Source organism: Cyprinus carpio, chromosome B10 (assembly GCF_018340385.1).
Source record: "Cyprinus carpio isolate SPL01 chromosome B10, ASM1834038v1, whole genome shotgun sequence".
Taxonomy (NCBI): Eukaryota; Metazoa; Chordata; class Actinopteri; order Cypriniformes; family Cyprinidae; genus Cyprinus; species Cyprinus carpio.
Genome location: NC_056606.1, coordinates 23,129,546 through 23,149,231, shown reverse-complemented (window position 1 = coordinate 23,149,231; position 19,686 = coordinate 23,129,546). Strand labels below are relative to the sequence as shown.

At 35.8% G+C, this 19,686-nt stretch overlaps 1 protein-coding gene and 1 long non-coding RNA gene across 2 annotated transcripts in view; both read left to right on the top strand.

Moving 5' to 3' along the window:
• Window positions 1-3,093, top strand: part of gal3st1b (galactose-3-O-sulfotransferase 1b) — a 5,932-nt gene extending 2,839 nt beyond the window's left edge. Inside the window, exon 3 of the mRNA XM_042733306.1 lies at window positions 1,185-3,093. Coding sequence (XP_042589240.1) covers window positions 1,185-2,325 — 1,141 coding nt within the window. The 3' untranslated portion in view covers window positions 2,326-3,093. The remainder of the gene's footprint in view (window positions 1-1,184) is intronic.
• A 5,242-nt stretch (window positions 3,094-8,335) lies between these two features.
• On the top strand, window positions 8,336-11,989 carry LOC109058117. Its single transcript, XR_002012379.2, has 3 exons — window positions 8,336-8,613; window positions 11,153-11,201; window positions 11,297-11,989. It is a non-coding gene; the product is annotated as an uncharacterized LOC109058117 (long non-coding RNA).
• Window positions 11,990-19,686: the final 7,697 nt, after the last annotated feature.

The window sequence follows — 19,686 nt, the reverse complement described above, 5'->3', positions numbered from 1 at the left end:
ATAATAATAATACAGGTGGTAAATCAGAAAGCCAAATGATGAATCAGATTTCGTAATAAGTCCATGGCCTACCCATAAAATAAGGCTAACATGTTTAGACAAAACACCATCAAGATGTTTGACATCAATTAAACCCATAAAATAAGGCTAACATGTTTAGAAATGTATGTTACTGATCATGAAAATGAGGAAAATTTTTATTATTTAAATAAAACATAATCATATGTCATGCAAAGACTTCTGGCAAATACCTTTTAGTGTTTTTTTTTTGTAGCATGTTCCTTTAAATGTTAATGAGCTCTGCTGACCACGCCCCTCCCTTCCAAGCTGCTCTCTGAGGGACTGTTTATTTTAGTCGCATTCATCGTGAAGTCCAATCTGTGCTGAAACACTACTGTCAGCTCCAAAAACCATAAATTTTACAGTAATTAACAATATTTCTACATTAAAATTACATACTATTACATAAACCATTTACAGTTTTTTCACCATATATTCTAATGACTAATTTCACTAATTTCCAGTTTTTTACTATAATATTTATTTTCTGTAAAAATTCAAAATATATTATATTATAAATTGTAAATACATTATTATATATTAAACATACATTAATATATATATATATATATATATATATATATATATATATATATATATATATATATATATATATCTATATATATATATATGTATGTACAATGAGAATGCCTTTAATCGTAACCTAAATTTAACTGGAATGTAAGTCTGAAGTAAAATGGAATAAAATGTAAAAATAACTGCTTTATTTTCAAATAAAATTCAATTTTTTTTCATGCACAGAACATATTTGAGGCATTTCTGTTAAAATAGCATAATAAAGTTTGTATTTAATTGATATATTTCATTATATTCAATAAAATTAAATAAAGGTGCTTCACGATGCCATAGAAGAACCTTTTTAGTGGTTCCAGAAAGAACCTTCAACATCAGAAGAATTCTGAATTCTTCAGATTATAAAAAGGTAAGAAAGAGATGGTTCTTTGACTGAATGGTTCTTCTATGGCATCGCTGTGAAGAAGCTTTCAAGAACCTTTATTTTTAAGAGTACATGTATTTCGAAGTCTTCAAAATGAATCAAATCAACATACTGTAATCAAAACCTCAGTGATTGTGACAGTTTGTGTTTATCTCTGTCTTTTCAGAGTTTCCCTGGCCCCTTGTGCATCAAAAGTGCGTAACAACTCTCAGCGAACTCTCAAAGCAGATGCGACCTGCACACCTAAAGTCAACCTGATGTTCATGAAGACCCACAAGACGGCGAGCAGCACTTTGATGAACGTTCTCCTGCGCTTCGGAGAAAAGCACCAGCTGAGGTTCGCTCTCCCAGACGGCCGTAACGACTTCTTCTACCCGTTGAGCTTCTTCCGAACCCAAGTGAAGAGCTACCAGCCGGGTCTGTGTTATAACATCGTGTGCAACCACATGCGATTCAATGCACCCGAAGTGGAGAAGCTGCTCCCGGCGGATGCCTTCTTCTTCACCATCCTACGAGATCCCGCAGAGCTTTTCGAGTCTTCGTTTCACTACTACAAAGCCTACGTGCCTCAAACGTGGAGAGTCCCTGGAGGGAACCAGTTGGAGGAGTTTCTAAATGATCCAAAGCGCTACTTCAACCCACAGGGGATCAACGCTTTCTACCTCAAGAACCTACAGTTTTTCGACTTCGGCTTCGAGAATAACTTGGAAGCTGATGACGTGAGGGTCCAAGAAAGCATCGAGTACATGGAAAAGCGCTTTCAGTTGGTTTTAATGTCGGACCACTTTGAGGAATCGCTCATTCTGCTTAAAGACGCTCTGTGCTGGCAGATGGACGACTTGCTGTTTTTTAAACTCAATGCTAGGAATGCCACTTCTGTGTCTCCCATGAGCCCTGAACTGAGGACTCGAGCTCGGGAATGGAACGGAGCCGACTGGCGACTTTATCAGCATTTTAACGCCACTTTCTGGACGCTCGTGGAGAACTATGGACGGAGCCGGATGGAGGAGGAAGTGAGGGAGCTGCGAAGGAGAAACGCAGAGATGGAGGCCATCTGCATTGATGGCGGGGGAGCCGTGGAGGCGGCGGACATCACGGATGGACACATGAAGCCCTGGCAGCCCATCGGAAAAGCTTCCATACTAGGATACAACCTGAAAAACGACATCGAGCGACAGTATGAGGAGCTCTGCAGGAAGATGCTGACCCCCGAGATCCAGTATCTGACTGATTTAGGAGTCAATCTGTGGGTCACTAGATTATGGGGCTGGTTTAAGGATAGTGTTGTTCAGTTTGGGTTTAGATAGTGTAATTGCTTCATATACGTTGGCAGTGTTAATTGTACAGTTAACAATACAGTCTTGAAAATAAAAGTGGTTTTTCACAGCGATGCCATAAAAGAAGCATTAAGTCAAAGGTTGTTTAAAGAACCATCTCTTTCTTACCTTTTTATAATCTGAAGAAGCTTCTTTCGACACAAAGAAGCTTTTGTGAAACAGAAAGGATCTCGAGATGTTAAAGGTTCTTTATGGAACCGTCTAGACAAAAAAAGGTTCTTCTATGGCATCGTGGAGCACCTTTATTTTTAAGAGTGCAACTCGAGGTTGTCTCTAGTTATAACTGATATAAGCCAGGAGGGGTCAAAAGAAAGTGTAAAAAATTAATACATAATAAAAAAGAGAGATTAAAACAAATAAATAAATAAAATAAGCATTTTCTTTATTTGAAAAATAATTTTAAAGTATACAAACAAACAAACAAACAAATAATGATTCAAATAATTAAATGACAAAAAAAACAAAAGCTTCTTATGTACATTACTCATAACAAAAATGAGAAGAAATTTAATTTTGTAAAAATAAAGTGTAATCACATATCCAGGTTTGCTAGGATTGGCAACAATGTAAAAGTAACCCAATTCCACGGTAAAACCACAGACATGGCAACCCTGCATATATCAAGACTTCTGAAAATGAGCGTTTTAGGGGAACTGGGAATTACATGGTAATTCATAGTTTTCACCTCCAAAGACCATAAATTTGACAGTATTTCTACAGTTAGATTACATACAATGTTAAAAAAAAAAAAAAAAACCTGTAAAAAAATACAGTTACAGTTTTAACTTAAATTTACAGTTAAATACTGTAATTTTATTAACTGATATAATGGTAATATACCAGCCTATCAGCCTGAAATCTGTTTTGTACCTTTGTAATACACTGATAACCACCAAAAGCAGGTGCTGATGGGAAAGTCACATGATGAACCAAAGCCTATCACATGCAGCTTTTAAATACTAACATATACAGAAGTGCACATTCACACAAACAATAAACACCTTCACGGTAACACACATAAAACTGAAATAATGCAATAAACATTCATTTAACGACATTAGATGTAACATACAACCGTAATGTACACAGCTGATGAGAAAAAACTAAGAAGAAAGTTATTTCAACAAGAAAAAAAAAACAGCAAATTTGAAATGTAATGCAGGGAATTCTGGGAATGTCAATTTACGGTTATTCACTGTAAATTATACATTCCTTTTCCACTTCCAAAAACGGTATACTACCGTAAAATTACATGTGATGTCCAATACAGTTTTTCACCGTATATAGTACGAGAGCTTACCGTTAACCATTCAACAGGTTTTTACTGTAACATTTTTACAGTCTTTTACCATTAAATTACAATCAATTTTTTTACAGAGTATAGTTACATAAATCAAAATTGAATTAAATAGTAAATAAATTAATAAAAATAGTAAATTATAAATAATTAAAATAAATAGGCTAAATAAATAAATACACATTATATCAGTACTACAGTGCTATAATGAATAGAAAAAAAACTTCACAGAAGCTAAATATTCTTGACATTTATAACAGTAGCTTTTCACAGTATTAATTGAATATTTATTTAAGAAACAATACAGATTTGTTTTAAGGATATAGTCTGTCACAGAAGGTTGATTTGGGAGTCTATAACAGCTAAAAGATTGTAAAACCCTGTAATAATGAACCACACAGGGCCCCTGAGATTGGCTTTAGCTTATTTATTCAGCTTTTCAGAAACTGACCCTGAAAGAAAGACTATACTGTATCTGCAAGGAGAGAGTTATTTCTATAATCTCTGGTTTATTTAGATGTGATGTGACAATCAAATCATTTCTCATCGTCATGAAGCGTGCCTCCAAACTGAGAGCGGGAAAAGAAAAAGGAACATTTAATTTCGATTGACTAAATGTACTGGAGAAGTGTCATTATTTCATTATATTAAAATGTTATTGCTTCCGCAGTGTCACATTATTATTGCAGTTTTTTTTACTAGCCTACTTGATCGCAATAGTGATGTTGGCTTATTCAATCCACATACAGAAGTGCTTTGTTAGAAGCCTCAAGTAAGTATTGAAGATGTTATTAAATGTAACTTTAATTTCATCTGTGTGTATTTGCTTTCACTCTAATGTACTACTATGATAATAAACTGAAAAAAATAAAATTATTGTCACATACTTAAGCATAAAGAGAAATATGACACTCTAGCTTTTAAATGTTCACAGTATATTAAATCGAACGTTTTAAACGGTTAAATCTGTCAGGTTCAAAAATTACTAACGGACTTTTCAGGATGCCGCCAATCGATTTCAAGCACATGTCCATTGCTGGGCTCTCATTGGACAGCACGGCGTTCTCCAACGGCAAATGGGCGGGGCTTAACGGACCGCACATTTTCAGTTAGGGTGTCTGAAAGAGTATATTTGAACTCTTCACTGTTTGTTTTCAAATAACATTTGTTAAGGTTAATCTAAATATCATTATTTATATGTAAATTCACTGTTGTTGAAGAAACAGCGTGGTCAGGTGGTATCTGTTACCTTTCACCGCGATGGTTCTCACCAATTTTTAAACAAATATTTTTAAACAATATTTTATAGAATTTACACAAGCGGATTTTTATTTTTAATCCCATGTATACATAATCTGAAGACGTAGATTTAAAAGATTATACTTCCGTGAGTTAAAAAGTCATCAACAATATATACAAAACACTGAAATTTGAACGTGTTTCGATGAGAGATTGGTCGTTGTGGGCCACCAGGCGCCCACACCGAGATCCTTTGTGTCCAAGCATTAGCTATGGCAAGCAGTTATAACATTTAATCCTTAAAACATACTGGTATTTATTTTCATGCTACTAGTAGTTATTTTCTTAGCTGTATCTACCATTGAACACTAGTACTTATTCTTTAGCTGTGCTTATTTTTTAGCTATAGTACTTATTCTACTGTTCTAAGCAAAGGTACATGATGAATACTTACTATTTAAAAAGGTACTACTCACTATTGGAATATCTAGCAGAACTGAATAGTTGATCTCTGAATGACAGATCTCCACAGACCTCAAGGGCAAAATTTTGAAATTAGTAGTCACTATTAAATATGTACTAGGATTTAGTAAGTACTAGTATCTAATTAATAGATACTAGTAACTAAAAATAAAGTACTAGTACCTAATAAATAACTATTAGTAGCCTATATAAAAAACATATGTACTAGTCACAATTGTAATACACTTTGCAGAACTAAATATTTGATGTCTGAATGACAGATCCACATAGAAATCAACTACAATTTTTTTTAAATGTATTGCTAGTAACAACAGAATAATTACTAGTCACTATTGAAACAAGTGCTAGTATCTATGAAAGTACTAATATCTATTGAATAGGCACTAGTATCTAATGAATAAGTAGTATTTATTTAATAAGTATAGTATCTAATGAACAAGTACTAGTAACAATTTCATAGTTAATAAATTAAGGCAGCATACACACTGAGACGCGTTCAGCTGTATATGTAAAAATTTTGTATCGTATCAGTGTTTCGTCCAGACAGATCCAGTATTTTTGGAGCCTGAAACCATTATTTTTAGAAAGCAAGTCCTAGAGTGGATAAATCTGAAAACGACACCTTTGTGTTTTCGTGTGTACAGCCAATCCGTATCTTTGTGAAACGATGATATTATCACCCCACATCTCGACCCTAGTCATACACTGCTACGTCACGTAACAGCAACTACAAAAATGGCGGACTACATGCTTGTGTTCATACTGCAGAAGCTACTGAGCCTATAGCTTTACTAACTTCACTAGCTATTTTTGTTGTTATGTTGGGTAGGGATGAACGATATTGGATTTTTGCCAATATCCGAAATGCCGATATTTTTCAACTCATTTTGGCTGACAGTCAATGCCGATATATTACCTTTTGTTTGGAAACAACACCAAGTCTCTCCTGTGCAGAGGTTATAAACGAAGATGCAGTGGTAACTGTTGTGGTATTTGTCATTTTATGACATAAATTACTGATTAATTTAATCAGGAACACAATCTTAATGTTATTCGTGTATTTTACTTAAATTTTATTACATGTAGGCCAACAAGTGCCCTCCTAATTAAATAAAAAGGCTGCTGCTGCTGCTACTGCACATGCTAGTAATGTTGACTAGCACACCCGACACATCATTCTGTATGTGCATTCCAAAACAGTGAATCTAATCATCACTCCGGCAAAAGTTTGCTTCAAGAATGACCTCACTGTTGACATTATCTTATCACTATCACAACCTGAGGTCATGTGAGTTATTCATCTTATCGGCAACGGCAAGGCATATTGGCATAATTTTTCATATCGGGCTGATGCCGATGTTTACATTTTAAGCCATTATAGGCCGATGCAGATAATGTTCCGACAATATCGTGCATCCTAAGTGATGGGTTTGTATACAGCGTTCAAGGTTTATGCACATGCTCCAAATATTCTACTCCATTTTTAGTTTATTTCTGTGGCAGAATTGCACCACCACATACTGGTCTGGCATGCATACTACATCGTTTTGAGTCAGTTTTAGTGGTTTCGTGTATATGCAGTAGGGGTGTCAAAACTAAACATTGCATCGATGCATAACGATGCGGACGTGGACGATTCTGCATCGATGCAGTAATAGACCATAACTGATTATAGCCTACTGATGTCATTCGCATACGTGCTTGTCATGCAAATATTAAAAATGCACTCACTATTTTAAAATCTAAGCTTGGCCTTTTCCCGCATATGGCACATGTCTGCGCTAAAGACAATCACGGCTGGCTTCTTTGCACAGGATGAGCTGTGAGACACTCACTGTGCTTCCACTCGCTGTTATTGTCAAGTCAAGTCAAGTCATCTTTATTTATATAGCTTTTTACACAAAAAAGATTGCGTCAAAGCAACTGAACAACAATAATTAGGAAAACAGTGTCAATAATGCAAAATGACAGTGAAAGGCAGTTCATCATTGAATTCAGTGATGTCATCATGCAGCTCAGTTCAGTTTAAATAGTATCTGTGCAATAATTTGCAATCAAGTCAACGATATCGCTGTAAATGAAGTGTCCCCAACTAAGCAATTGTAGTCTTTTGCTTTAGATATGTTTTCATTTCTGCTGTTTGGAATCCGGTAGGTATTAGGTGCATGAAACTCACGTACTGACAGACTTTCACATGTGCTTTGTGTTTGTTTGTCATGAAGTTTGCGGCTGCGTATGGGCGCTGCAAGGAGGGGGAAGGTTAGGTTCTAAGGGCGAAGGGAATGAAAGTGAAAGTGACGTGACGTACAGCCAAGTATGGTGACCCATACTGCATTTAACCCATCCAAAGTGCACACATACAGCAGTGAACACACACACACACTGTGAACACACACCCGGAGCAGTGGGCACCCATTTATGCTGCGGTGCCCGAGGAGCAGTTGGGGGTTCAGTGCCTTGCTCAAGCGCACCTCAGTCGTGGTATTGCCGGCCCGAGACTCGCACCCACAACCTTAGGGTTAGGAGTCAAACTCTCTAACCACTAGGCCACGACTTCCCCATGCGGAATGGAACGTGATTTCTACCAAGGGAGAATTACTTACTCACTTAATTATATCTTTATCAATATATTAATTAATATAATTATTTTAAAAAGTAGCCTGCTTAGATAATTTAATAAAAATGCACATAATAAATTTTATATAACCGTGATGCATTGTGATATTAAATTTAATCGAATTGTTGACATGATAATCGTAATAGAACTGAATCTTGAAACCAGTGCCGATTCACACCCCTAGTCTGCAGATATTTCTGGAAATTACGCAGTGTTTACGGAAGAACGACATCGGATAGGGAAAGCTCTAGCTTCGTGTGAATAAGCCTTAAATGTTAAAACGGCTTGCCATAGTTTAACCGCCCAATGGCGCCGCACGCACAGTGGGCGGAGTCTCGCAGGCTCCGCCCACCGTCGGGTAATCGTCGGCTTCTTCTGAACCGAACTGCAGTGCAGAGCCGGAATGGGGGGCTTGGCCCCAATCCAGCACGGTCAAAATTAGCTCTCTGTTGAATTACATGCAGTCAGCCAGTGGAAGCGGCTGAGATCCTGACGCCCCAGTCCCGCAGCCTTGTATGGGGGGTCCAAACCCCGCAAGGCTGCTGCTCGGCTCCGCTTTCGTCCAAGAAAGCCTTTTCCAACAGCAACTTTACAGCAAGGGACAAGAACAAAGACTTTATCTGTAAGTAAACCTTCACACATTCGCCAAAAGTAAATAATAGAAGTCGACACTTAACAATTCTTCTAATCCTGCGCGATTTGAAGAGAATGCACCTATTGTGTTTTTCGTAATTTAAAACTGTATCCAGCTCACAAAAAGCGTGACAGATGGGAACACAATCGAAAAACAGGAATAACGAAAGTGCCTCTGTATATGTGCTGATGTCTCAGCGCCTCCTTTGTTCTGTCTGCTGTTGAACAGGAAAGTCTATTCTTGATCTACTAGATTCGGATTAATAAACGACAGTAAAAGAGCAGCAGCCCACTCTAAGAACTGAATGTACTATTTGTACCCAGACACAGATTGACTGTATTCTCCCCAGTCTGCCACCTACACACACACACACACACACACACACACACACACACACACACACAACCCCAGCTTTATCTGGGTTACTGATGTGACTGTAGGAAACTTGCATCTGAACTAAAGCGTAGGGTTCAACCGGTTCTCAGTATCATCAGCACGCCCGATGGGTTTATAAAATCCAGACTGCATGCACATGAAGCCTGACTCATTTCTTGGTTCATGTTAGGACAAGGTGTCTTCCCCCCCCACCATTATCATAATACCACGCATCTGTGATAGATCAGGACTGTCTAGGGAGCTCCAGAGCAGTTGCATGCATGCATGGCACAGTCCTAAATTTAGACACTGAGATGAAGTCATACATACGGGCATCGACGGAGACGTGTCTCCTTTGCTTTTAGACTGATTTCAGCATCGTGCATTTCAAAGAGGTCTGTTTTAAAATGCTTCTGCATGCATAAAGGGCACGTGAAATGATTAAAGTGGCATTGCAGTCATTTTTTGCATTGCACTGCATGAAATTAGTATGCATGCATTTATGGTCAATTTTAAGGGTTCTTTTTTACTGGAAATTGAGTAATGCATAGTGAAAATAGGGTGTGTGTGTGTGTGTGTAGTAGTGTGTAGAATGGGGTAAGGTGGACGTGAGCTGGAACGGGGTCAGCAGGGGCGTGTTTCCACAATCAGTCTGTTCTGCAGCAGTTGGCTGGGTTCATCAGGTTCACGCGTGCTCAGTATGGCGGGCTGAGGCGGGGGAAAATGTGACCTTGTTTGACTGGATTTGGAAACGCTCCAAGATGCAGTCGGGGAAGTGCAATGGCAGGCAGGTGCCTGGCCGGCGAATGAAAAGAAATGCATATGCTGCAGTGCTGTTGCTTCTTGTATCTGTGCTTGACCGTGCATGTTGCAGGCGTGCACCGGGTGCATCAGATAGATTTGGTCTCCGTCTGACTCAGCAGGAATGTGGGAGGATGACTGTTGCTTCAGAGCAGAGATCACGACCTTTAATTTATGAGATGTTACGCACGCATCTCATAAATGTGATATTTACATATTGGAGTGCAACAGAAATTTCTCTACATTAATTTTCTCTATAGGTTATTTTATTATTAATATTGACTTATTAGAGACATGCTGTGAGCTACGAGGTTGTTAAAGCAATAGTTCACCCAAAAATGAACATTGACTCCCCCTCAGACTATCCAAGATTAGAATGAGTTTGTTTTGTCATCAGATTTGTAGAAATGTAGCACTGCATCAGTGTCTCATCAATGGATGCTCTGCAGTGAATGGGTGCCGTCAGAATGAGAGTCCAAACAGCTGATAAAAACATCACAATAATACACAGCACTCCAGTCCATCAGTTAACATCTGGAGAAGACAAAAGATGAAACAAATCCAGCATTAAGATGATTTTAACTTAAAACTGTTGCTTCCAGACAAAATACACGTCCATAATAACATAAATCCATAATAACAAGCAAGCGATGTCATGCTAAATATCTGTTCCAATGCAGAAACAAACTCATCTACATCTTGGATAACTGTCCCTTTTAATAATGGTGCATGCTTTGGTTGAAGCCACCAGCCTGGATTATTTCAAATTATTTTTTAATAATTTAAATAATAAATAATAATGTTTAACAGTGGAATTCCTGGTGAAAAACTAAATTTTTCATATGGTTCCTCAAAAGAATGTCCACCAATCATATATAGATAAATGTAAATATAAATATAGATGTAAAATATATAGTATGCATATAACATTTTTATATCTGTATAACTATTTTATTTTTATTGGCACTTACAATGCTTCATGGGATTGTAGCACTTTCCTCATTTTTTTTTTTTTTGTCTAATTTTTAAATACTTTTTTTTTTATCTTCAAGCCAAAGTTTGTAATGTTGTGACTTTCCTTGCATCTGAACAGTTTGGTTCATGTCTTGTAACTCTTTAACAAAGACCTTTTTTTTGAATTTATTTTGAAATAAATGGGAAAGATACTTCATTGATGAATTCATCATCATCATATCATTAATAACGGATCTTCATTTCTTGTTCAATCAGACCAATATATTGTTTGGAACCTGTGTGTTATTGGTTTGAATGACATGAGGGTGAGTAAACGATGGCAGTGTAATATTTAATAATAATTGATAATATTAAAAAAAGCCCCTTTCTCCTGCAGGTTGTTTCTTCAACATGACACCAACAGGAGCAATGGGGGATCCCATTAGGTAGGTTTAGTCCTGCAGTTATCACAGTGTTCTGATGACATCCCAGCATCCCGAGCGCTCGGTGATTTCCCTCTTTTGTGCGTTGACTTCCTCAGAGCTGACGGCTGTGTTCCTGAACCCGGTGGGACGGAGAGGAACGACCACGAAAGATCGACATTCCTTCTGTCTGATGCAGGATAGAGAACGGCCCTCTGGGGAAATTGTATCCTCATGTTTATTCTTTTTTATTTCCTAAATCATGTATATCTTTATTTTTTATGGTTATGGCGTGCGGTACAGATGAATTATGACGCTGGGGCTGTTTCCCCATCTATGTGATTAATAACATTTTAGAAAAACCTGGGACTCTAAGCCTTGATGATATGTTCTTCGGAGGGGGCGGCAGTAAAGACACACAGCACCTCAAGACAGACTGGAGCTTCACTAAAGACCCACATGTCTGTGTTTGTAAACTCCAAAGGGGCCCTCGGGGGTCCGGCGGCAGCGGCACGTCTTCCACTTGTCCACTTCAACTTCACACGGCTGGACTCTTTCATACCTCTGTGAACAAACCCACCGAGAAATGTTAATGATGTTCTGTATTGACATGCAATGTGACAAACGCCACGTGTTTTTAACAACATCAGGGTTCCCACATGGACAAACAGAACTGGTGTCTTCACTCAAAAATTGGTGAAGAAACTATTTCTACACATAAAGAAATTTCACAAAAAAAAAAAAAAAAAATATTTTCAATCAGAAATTAAAAACATTTTACAAAAAAAAAAAAAAGAATTGACAAATTTAAATCAGAAATTAAATGTCACCCAAAAATTGGTGTAGAAACAATTTTCAATCATAAACTAATTCCACCAAAAAAAAAAAAAAAAAAATGTAGAAACAATTTTCAGTCAGAAATTGGAAGTCAATTTCAAAAGTAATTACAAATAATTAAAAGGCCGAAAAAGTATATTCTTGCAAAACATACTCATATAATCTGTTTTATTTGGAACTTTGATTTTATATTTCTTATTTCTTAACAGTGCATGGTCAAATATCAGTGAATCCTAAGATTGTGATAGCTCTGGAAAGTACATGAAAATGTATAGAATTGTGTTAAAGTCATGGAAAGTGAATATGATTTCTGTTTTTTGAGTTATGCGCTGCTCTTAATTATTTAATCGTCTAGAAATTGTTCCATAACGTGATTTTTGAAACTGATCAGTTGCACTGAAGCAATGCGACACATACCTTACAGTATTTACTAATTGCCAAACTTACATTTTTTGATTATGTATAACCCCGCAGCATAAAATCAGTCATAAGGGTCAATTTTTTCAAAACTGAGATTTATGCATCATCTGAAAGCTGAATAAATAATCTCTCCATTGATGTATGGTTTGTTAGGAGGACAATATTTGTCTGAGATACAACTATTTGAAAATCTGGAATCTGAGGGAGCAAAAAAATCTAAATATTGAGAAAATCATCTTTAAAGTTGTTCAAATGAAGTTCTTAACAATGCATATTACTAATCAAAAATTAAGTTTTGATATATTTACAGTAGGACATTTACTAAATATCTTCATGGAACATGATCTTTACTTAATATGCTAATGATTTTTGGTATAAAAGAAAAATCTATAATTTTGACCCATACAATGTATTGTTGTCTATTGCTACAAATACACCCCAGAGACTTGATTTTGTGCTCCAGGGACACATATGCAACATTTATTTACTTAAAATTCTCTAAAAAGCATTCAAAACCAAAACTAGCCCTTCTGTTAGCCCAGGGCCGTTTCGACAGTATCGGCAAATATATCAATCTATCACTACCAAAACACACTCACAGAAGCACACTTTGACGTCCCTCTCGGATCCATCCATACGTCTTCATCACTAAACCATGTCAGCGTCACTCAATACTCACACCTTACAGTATTTACTAAGGCTAAGAGTCCCCACTTCTCATGCAGTTACTAAAAAAAAGCTACAGAGTTCATCTTTTTTGTTTCATTTTTTTTTTTAGAATATGCTTGTTAAGTTTGCTTTTTAACTTTTTTTGTTGCTTTGCCAGTATATTAAAGTGTAATCATGTACGTTGTGATTTAGAAATAGCTGTAGAGATGCATTGTTTCCTTGTGGTAAGTGACTGAGATGCTGCCACGGATTTGAGACACTGATGAATGGTGCTATTTTGGACTTTAATCTGCTCCTTGGGTAAGGAAGCTCAGATGGGTTTGATTTTATATTTTCATGTTCGGAGGAGGTGTTGGTTCTTTGTTGTCTGGTTGTCGTAACTCGGATCGGATCGACTTTACTCCCCCTTGTTGTTTCTGTGTGGCTTTCTCATTGGACAGAAAAACAGATTCGCCGAAGAGTTGGTGTTTGGTTTAGTTTTTTTTACTCCAAGAGGATTACTTGCAAAATTCTCAAACTATAGACAGTCGGAGCAATCACAAAACTGCAATTCTCAACACTATTTACCCTTTAATGTAAAGGTTTAATTCGAGGAGTAGTTACAGTTCCTGGCACTTTAGTCACTCTCATACTTGCAGGACGGGGTAGCTTACGCAGCCGATCTCACGTTTTTGTTCAGCGACGAACTTCTAATAAATCAAGGACACATTCATATGTGTGAAACTCTGAGGATGCAGCCGCTGTTGTATTTTGCTGTGCACGGTCCCAGGTGACGGTGGTCTACATAGTGTACATATACAAGGCAGCTGAGGTCAGATTTATCATTCCACAGAAGTCTAACAAGGACATAAACACTCATCCGTTTAGCACACGGGGTCCTTCGATGTATTTTCAAAGGCAAAACATGTAGCAGCAAAACCAACGCAGACGGTTTTGTGCATGAGTTTCCTGGATTTTAGGATGAGAACCAAAAGTTTTATATTTATTCATTTAAGCAGCACAGTATCGTCACTCGGTATTTGCAGTTTTGTCTTTGCTTCCAGTTCACATGCGTTTAAAAATCCCAATTCAGAGTCCGACTGGAAAGCCCACGTTAGTTTCTTAGTCTTCCATTTATTTTCCCACGACTCCCAGCTTGCTCTAGTCTCTCCTTTAGTGCTTACTGATCGCATGCTCTCTGCTCTTCCTTCTGTTTCTGATCTGAATGATTCTCCTCGCGTTTCTTCTCATAGATTAGATATGCCAACTGTGTTGTAAATAGCCAGTGAATAGCTTATAGTATGTTGAATTATTCTGTAATAACTGTGTATGATTGGTGTACAAAACATGAAGTCTAGCCTTGTCATCTTTATAAGGATGCACAGGTATATATCATGTTATTTTGCAACTTAAGCTGTAGTTGAATAAATATGCAAGCTCTCGTTATTCTCAGTGTTGTTTATTGCTCTTGTAATTCAAATCTTGCATTAACGTTGAAAAGTTTTTTTTTTTTTTTTTTTGGAAATGCATACTTTCATTTAAGTAGGATGCATTAAATTGATCAAAAGTGACTGTGAAAACATTTATAATGTTTTTGTTTTAATAAATGCATTATTCTTCTGTGAATTCTGAAAAATAAAATGCATCAGTTTCCACAAAAATATTCAGCAGCACAACTGTTTTCAACATTGATAATAATCAGAAATGTTACATATTAGAATGATTTCTGAAGATCATGTGACACTGAAGACTGGAGTAAAATATTTCACTATTTTTCAGTTTTTACTGTATTTAAAAAAATAAAAAATAAATACAGCCTTGGTGAATAGAAAAGCCTTCTTTAAGAAACATTTTAACATCTTAACGACCCCCAAGCTTTGAAACAGAAATAAATTATATTCAACAATATATTCACATAGAAAACAGCTATTTTAAATTGCAACAATATTACTGTTTTTAGTGTATTTTCTCAAATAAAAACTACCCTGTATTTAATCAAATAAATGCACTCTTTGTGAGCAATAAGAGACTTTTTAAAAAAAAAATGTGTTAACTTTTTAACAGCATGTGCACATGGGAAAATCTCACTTTTCAATGCGCTTTCAGACTCTGTATATACAATAATAATAATTTACTGGCTATTTTCAGAGTGTGTTTCCCGGTAATCAAGAAAAAAATGTAATTTAGTCACTCGTTTGCTTCAACACACCCATTTTAGTTCAAGTTTGTTCCCCTCATTCATTTAATAAAGTACAGGCCTTACTATGGAAAGTCTCGCTCTGTGATTATGTTTATTAGACAGACTCCGTGGTTATATTCTGAGGGGACAAGAAATCTTTTCACAGTTGTAATCACATGGAAAGGGCTTCCAAGCGGAATTCAAAGCTGGAATTCGGAATGCCGAGGCACAGATCCTGGTATAAGCTGATCATTTTGTCTAAAAGTTTTCCACAGATGGCACTGAAACGTCTCTGTAATGGACAGCGGCTCTGCTGAAGCTCATCGCTGACCATTTGAAAATGATTTGTACGGTTGAACCGCCCTTCATCCTGCTTTCAAATCTGTTCGCTCTCCATCTGTTGGTTTTATTGATCTCTTTGCACAAAAAGGCCTTTCATTAATGATCATGTGCGCGCTACCATCATGCTTTTAACCACATTTTGGCAGAATTAGAAGGTGTCCAGTTCTACAGAAATGGGTTTCAGGATTAAACAAGATCTACTTAGATACTAAAGAACAAGCTCCTGTATCCTTAAATTTGCGTAACCACATATTGTAGCAGTCCCAAACACTATTCGTTCTTAAAAAATGTCCACGACACATTCACATATAAATAAATATTATTGCATTTTAAAATAGCTGTTTTCTATGTGAATCTCTGTTAAACTGTAATTTATTTCTGTGATGCGCAGCTGTATTTTCAGCATCATTACTCCAGTCTTCAGTGTCACATGATCTTCAGAAATCATAATAATATGATGATTTGTTGCTCAAAAAAATTGCTGCTTTTTGAAACCTGCAATGCTTTTTTCAGGATTCTTTGATGAATAAAAAAATAAAAAAATAAAAATAAAAATAAAACAGCATTTATTTAAAATAGAAATCTTTTCTAAAAATATATACTGTTGTTCAAAAGTTTGGGGTCAGTAAATTTTTTTGAAAGAAATTAATACTTTTATTTAGCAAGGACTTGTTAAATTGATAAAGTGATAGTAAAGACTTATATTGTTAATAGTAATTATTTCTTTTTATTGTCTGCATCTTTGTGGCAAAAACTGAGTTGGAATAATACAAGAGTAACAAAATTAAACCACACACACACACACACACACACACACACACACACACACACACACACACACACACACACACACACACACACACACACACAAAACAGCAGATAACAGATTTTTTTCCCCCAAATTAACATATGATAAAAAACTAAAATCCTTTCATGTAAAATGTAAAATATCACAAATCAAGTCCCTGACTGAGCATACTTCATAAAAAAGTTTTCTATCGTCCAATAAAATATGTTTACATCTTTATTGTTAGAAAAGACTTATTTTTTAAATAAATTATGCTCTTTTTAACTCTTTATTCATCAAAGAATCCTGGAAAAAAGCATCACAGGTTCCAAAAGATTATTAAGCAGCAAAAATCTTTCCAACATTGATAATAAATCAGCATATTAGAATGATTTCTGAAGATCATGTGACACTGAAGACTGGAGTAATGATGCTGAAAATTCTGCTTTGATCAGTGAATTATACTAGTATATTAAAATAGAAAGCTTATTTTGAATTGTAATAATACTTGATGAGCATGAGAAATTTCTAAAAAAAACATGAAAAATCTTACTGATTCCAAACTTTTAATCGCCAGTATATATATATATGTAAATCTTGGCTTTGCATTTCTTTGCAAAAATGACAATATTATTTATGGAAGCCTGTTTCATCTGACATCTTACAATTCTGTCCTTTTTCTTGCAATTCTAAGATATAAACTTGCATTTTAAGATACAAGTCAGAATCACAAGGTATAAACTCACAATTGCAAAAAAAAGGCACAATTAACTTTTTTGTTTTATTCTGTAGTAGCGACAAAAAAACTGAATTATGAGACGCTCCAACTCAGAATTCAGAGTAAAAAATCAGAATTTTGAGACTTAACTGAGAACTGAAAAAAAAGTCAGAATTGAGAATTTCTATCTCACAATTCTGAGATATAACCTCAGAACTGCGAGAAAAAAAAGTGAAAATTGTGTGATAAAAAGTTTTTTTTTTATTCCATGGCAGAAACGGTCTTCCATAATTATCACATACCTTATTTTGTAACGAAGAACCGGCGTGGCAATTTGTTACTTTAATGTGAGAGTCTTCTGGTGCCATTCGACTTGACTTGCATTAGACAACAAAATATGAAAAGAATAGATTTTATCTGATGAATTGAAACGCTTACATTTTAAGTGTCCAAATGCACTAATATTTGGTGCAGTTATTGTTAGGGTTCATGTAATCATTTTTTCATCCTCTAGGCTGCAGGAACTTGCACAGGATTTCACTACAATGGCACTGAAGTTTCTCTTTGTGTTCTGCAGCAATATTCTACTCAATGAATTCGTTTGGGAATGCAAACAAGATTATCTGAGCATAGCGGCCTATATAACTTCCTGTTTTCTGAGCGCTGCAGGACAACAGCCTTGTGCAATGAGCTTCATGTAAACAGGATACCGTCCTTCCCTTTAAACAGCACTGTTATCCAATTATTACAGATGACTGTCATCGCTCTTCTGGACAGCTGCAGCTCTGGTTTTCTGTTGGGCTCTAATCATAAAAACCTCCAGGATAGTGTACAGTCACCCTAAAATGCATTTGGACACTTAAAAATGGAGTGGATTATAAACCAGGTGAAGATTTTAAAAAACCACCCCAAAAACAATTCAGAACATCAGTCAAAATGCATAGCAAACACCAACAAAATCCAAATGAAATGTGTGCTTGTGATTTTGTGCTTTAGAACATATGCTGCCTGGTTTGATGTTTTGCATCTGTCTAACAAAATTAAATACATCTTGCTGACTATGCATGAGAAAAAATGGATTTTGAGAAACTAAGTTTCTGTTAGTCATTATCATGACCTGAACTTTGAAAAATAATGGCTTTGCTTTCTATGAAATGAGCAGGATCTGTTGTGGAAACAGCCACAAACACAAAGTGATTGTATATTGGCTTTCTTTGTTTCTTTGTCCTAAAATCCCTCAAAAGAGGTTAGTGAGTGCATCTGGCATGCTGTTCTGGCCGCGTGCCACAACTCACACAAATCTGTTGCAGCTGAGCTGTGAATTCAGATGGAGTCGTCTAAAGAAACCAGGAGAAGCTCAGTGGAAGGTGAAGGAATGGACAACCTGACACAACAGCACTTAAAAACACACACCTTCACCCATATCTTATGTTTACTTAACCAGACCAAACATGCTCCTGATGCATCAAACTGATATCTGTGATGATAAAGTTATTGGATTTACAGTCTGCTACCTGTTAGCTTTATATAATGGAAATTAATTAGTGGTGTTATTTATATTTATTTATATATATATATATATATATATATATAGAAGGTGCACAGTGTCATTCACACAAACACTAAACACCATCATGGTAACACACATGATACTGAAATAATGCAGTAAACATTAATTTAACAACATTAGATGTAAGATAAAACCCTAATGTACACAACTGATAAGAAAAAAACAAACAAAGAAGAAACAGTTATTTCAATGAAATATGAAGTGTCATGCAGGGAATTCTGGGAGTGTCAATTTTACGTTTTTTTCACTGTAAATTATAAAATGACTTTTTCAGTCGCAAAAACGTAATTTTAACAGTATTTTACTGTAAAATTACATTAAATGTAATTACAATTATTCACCGTATATAGTATGGAAAGTTATTTATAACCAACTAACAGGTTTTTACTGTTGCATTTTTACAGTCTTTTACTGTTAAAATCACAATCATTATATATATATATATATATATTTATATATATATATATATAATTATATATATATATATATATATATTGGCTTTGTGACGGTTTGCAAAAATGTTACTATTATCTTTGGAAGCCTGTTTCCACCATGAAATATATGAAAAAAGTTTTTATCTCACAATTTTGACGTTTTCTCGCAATTCCGAGTTTACATCTCACAATTCTGTTCTTTTTCTCGCAGTTCTAAGATATAAACTTGCAATTTTAAGGAAGAAAGCCAGAATCACAAGGTATAAACTCACAATTGCAAAAAAGTTGCAATTACATTTCTTGTTTTATTCTGTAGTAGCAACAAAAACTGAATTACGAGATGCAAACTCAGAATTGCGAGACAAAAGTCAGAATTCTGTGATGATAAAGATATTGGATTTACGGTCTGCTACCCTGTTAGCTTAATATTAGGGGAATTAATTAGTGTTGTTTGCTTAATCAAGCATTAGAATTACCTTTGCTCACAATTATTCTTAGTGATGTGAAGCTTAACCCGCAAGTTTGTGAAATCTCATGGGTGAAATCCATTCATTATAATAGACCTCATGCACCA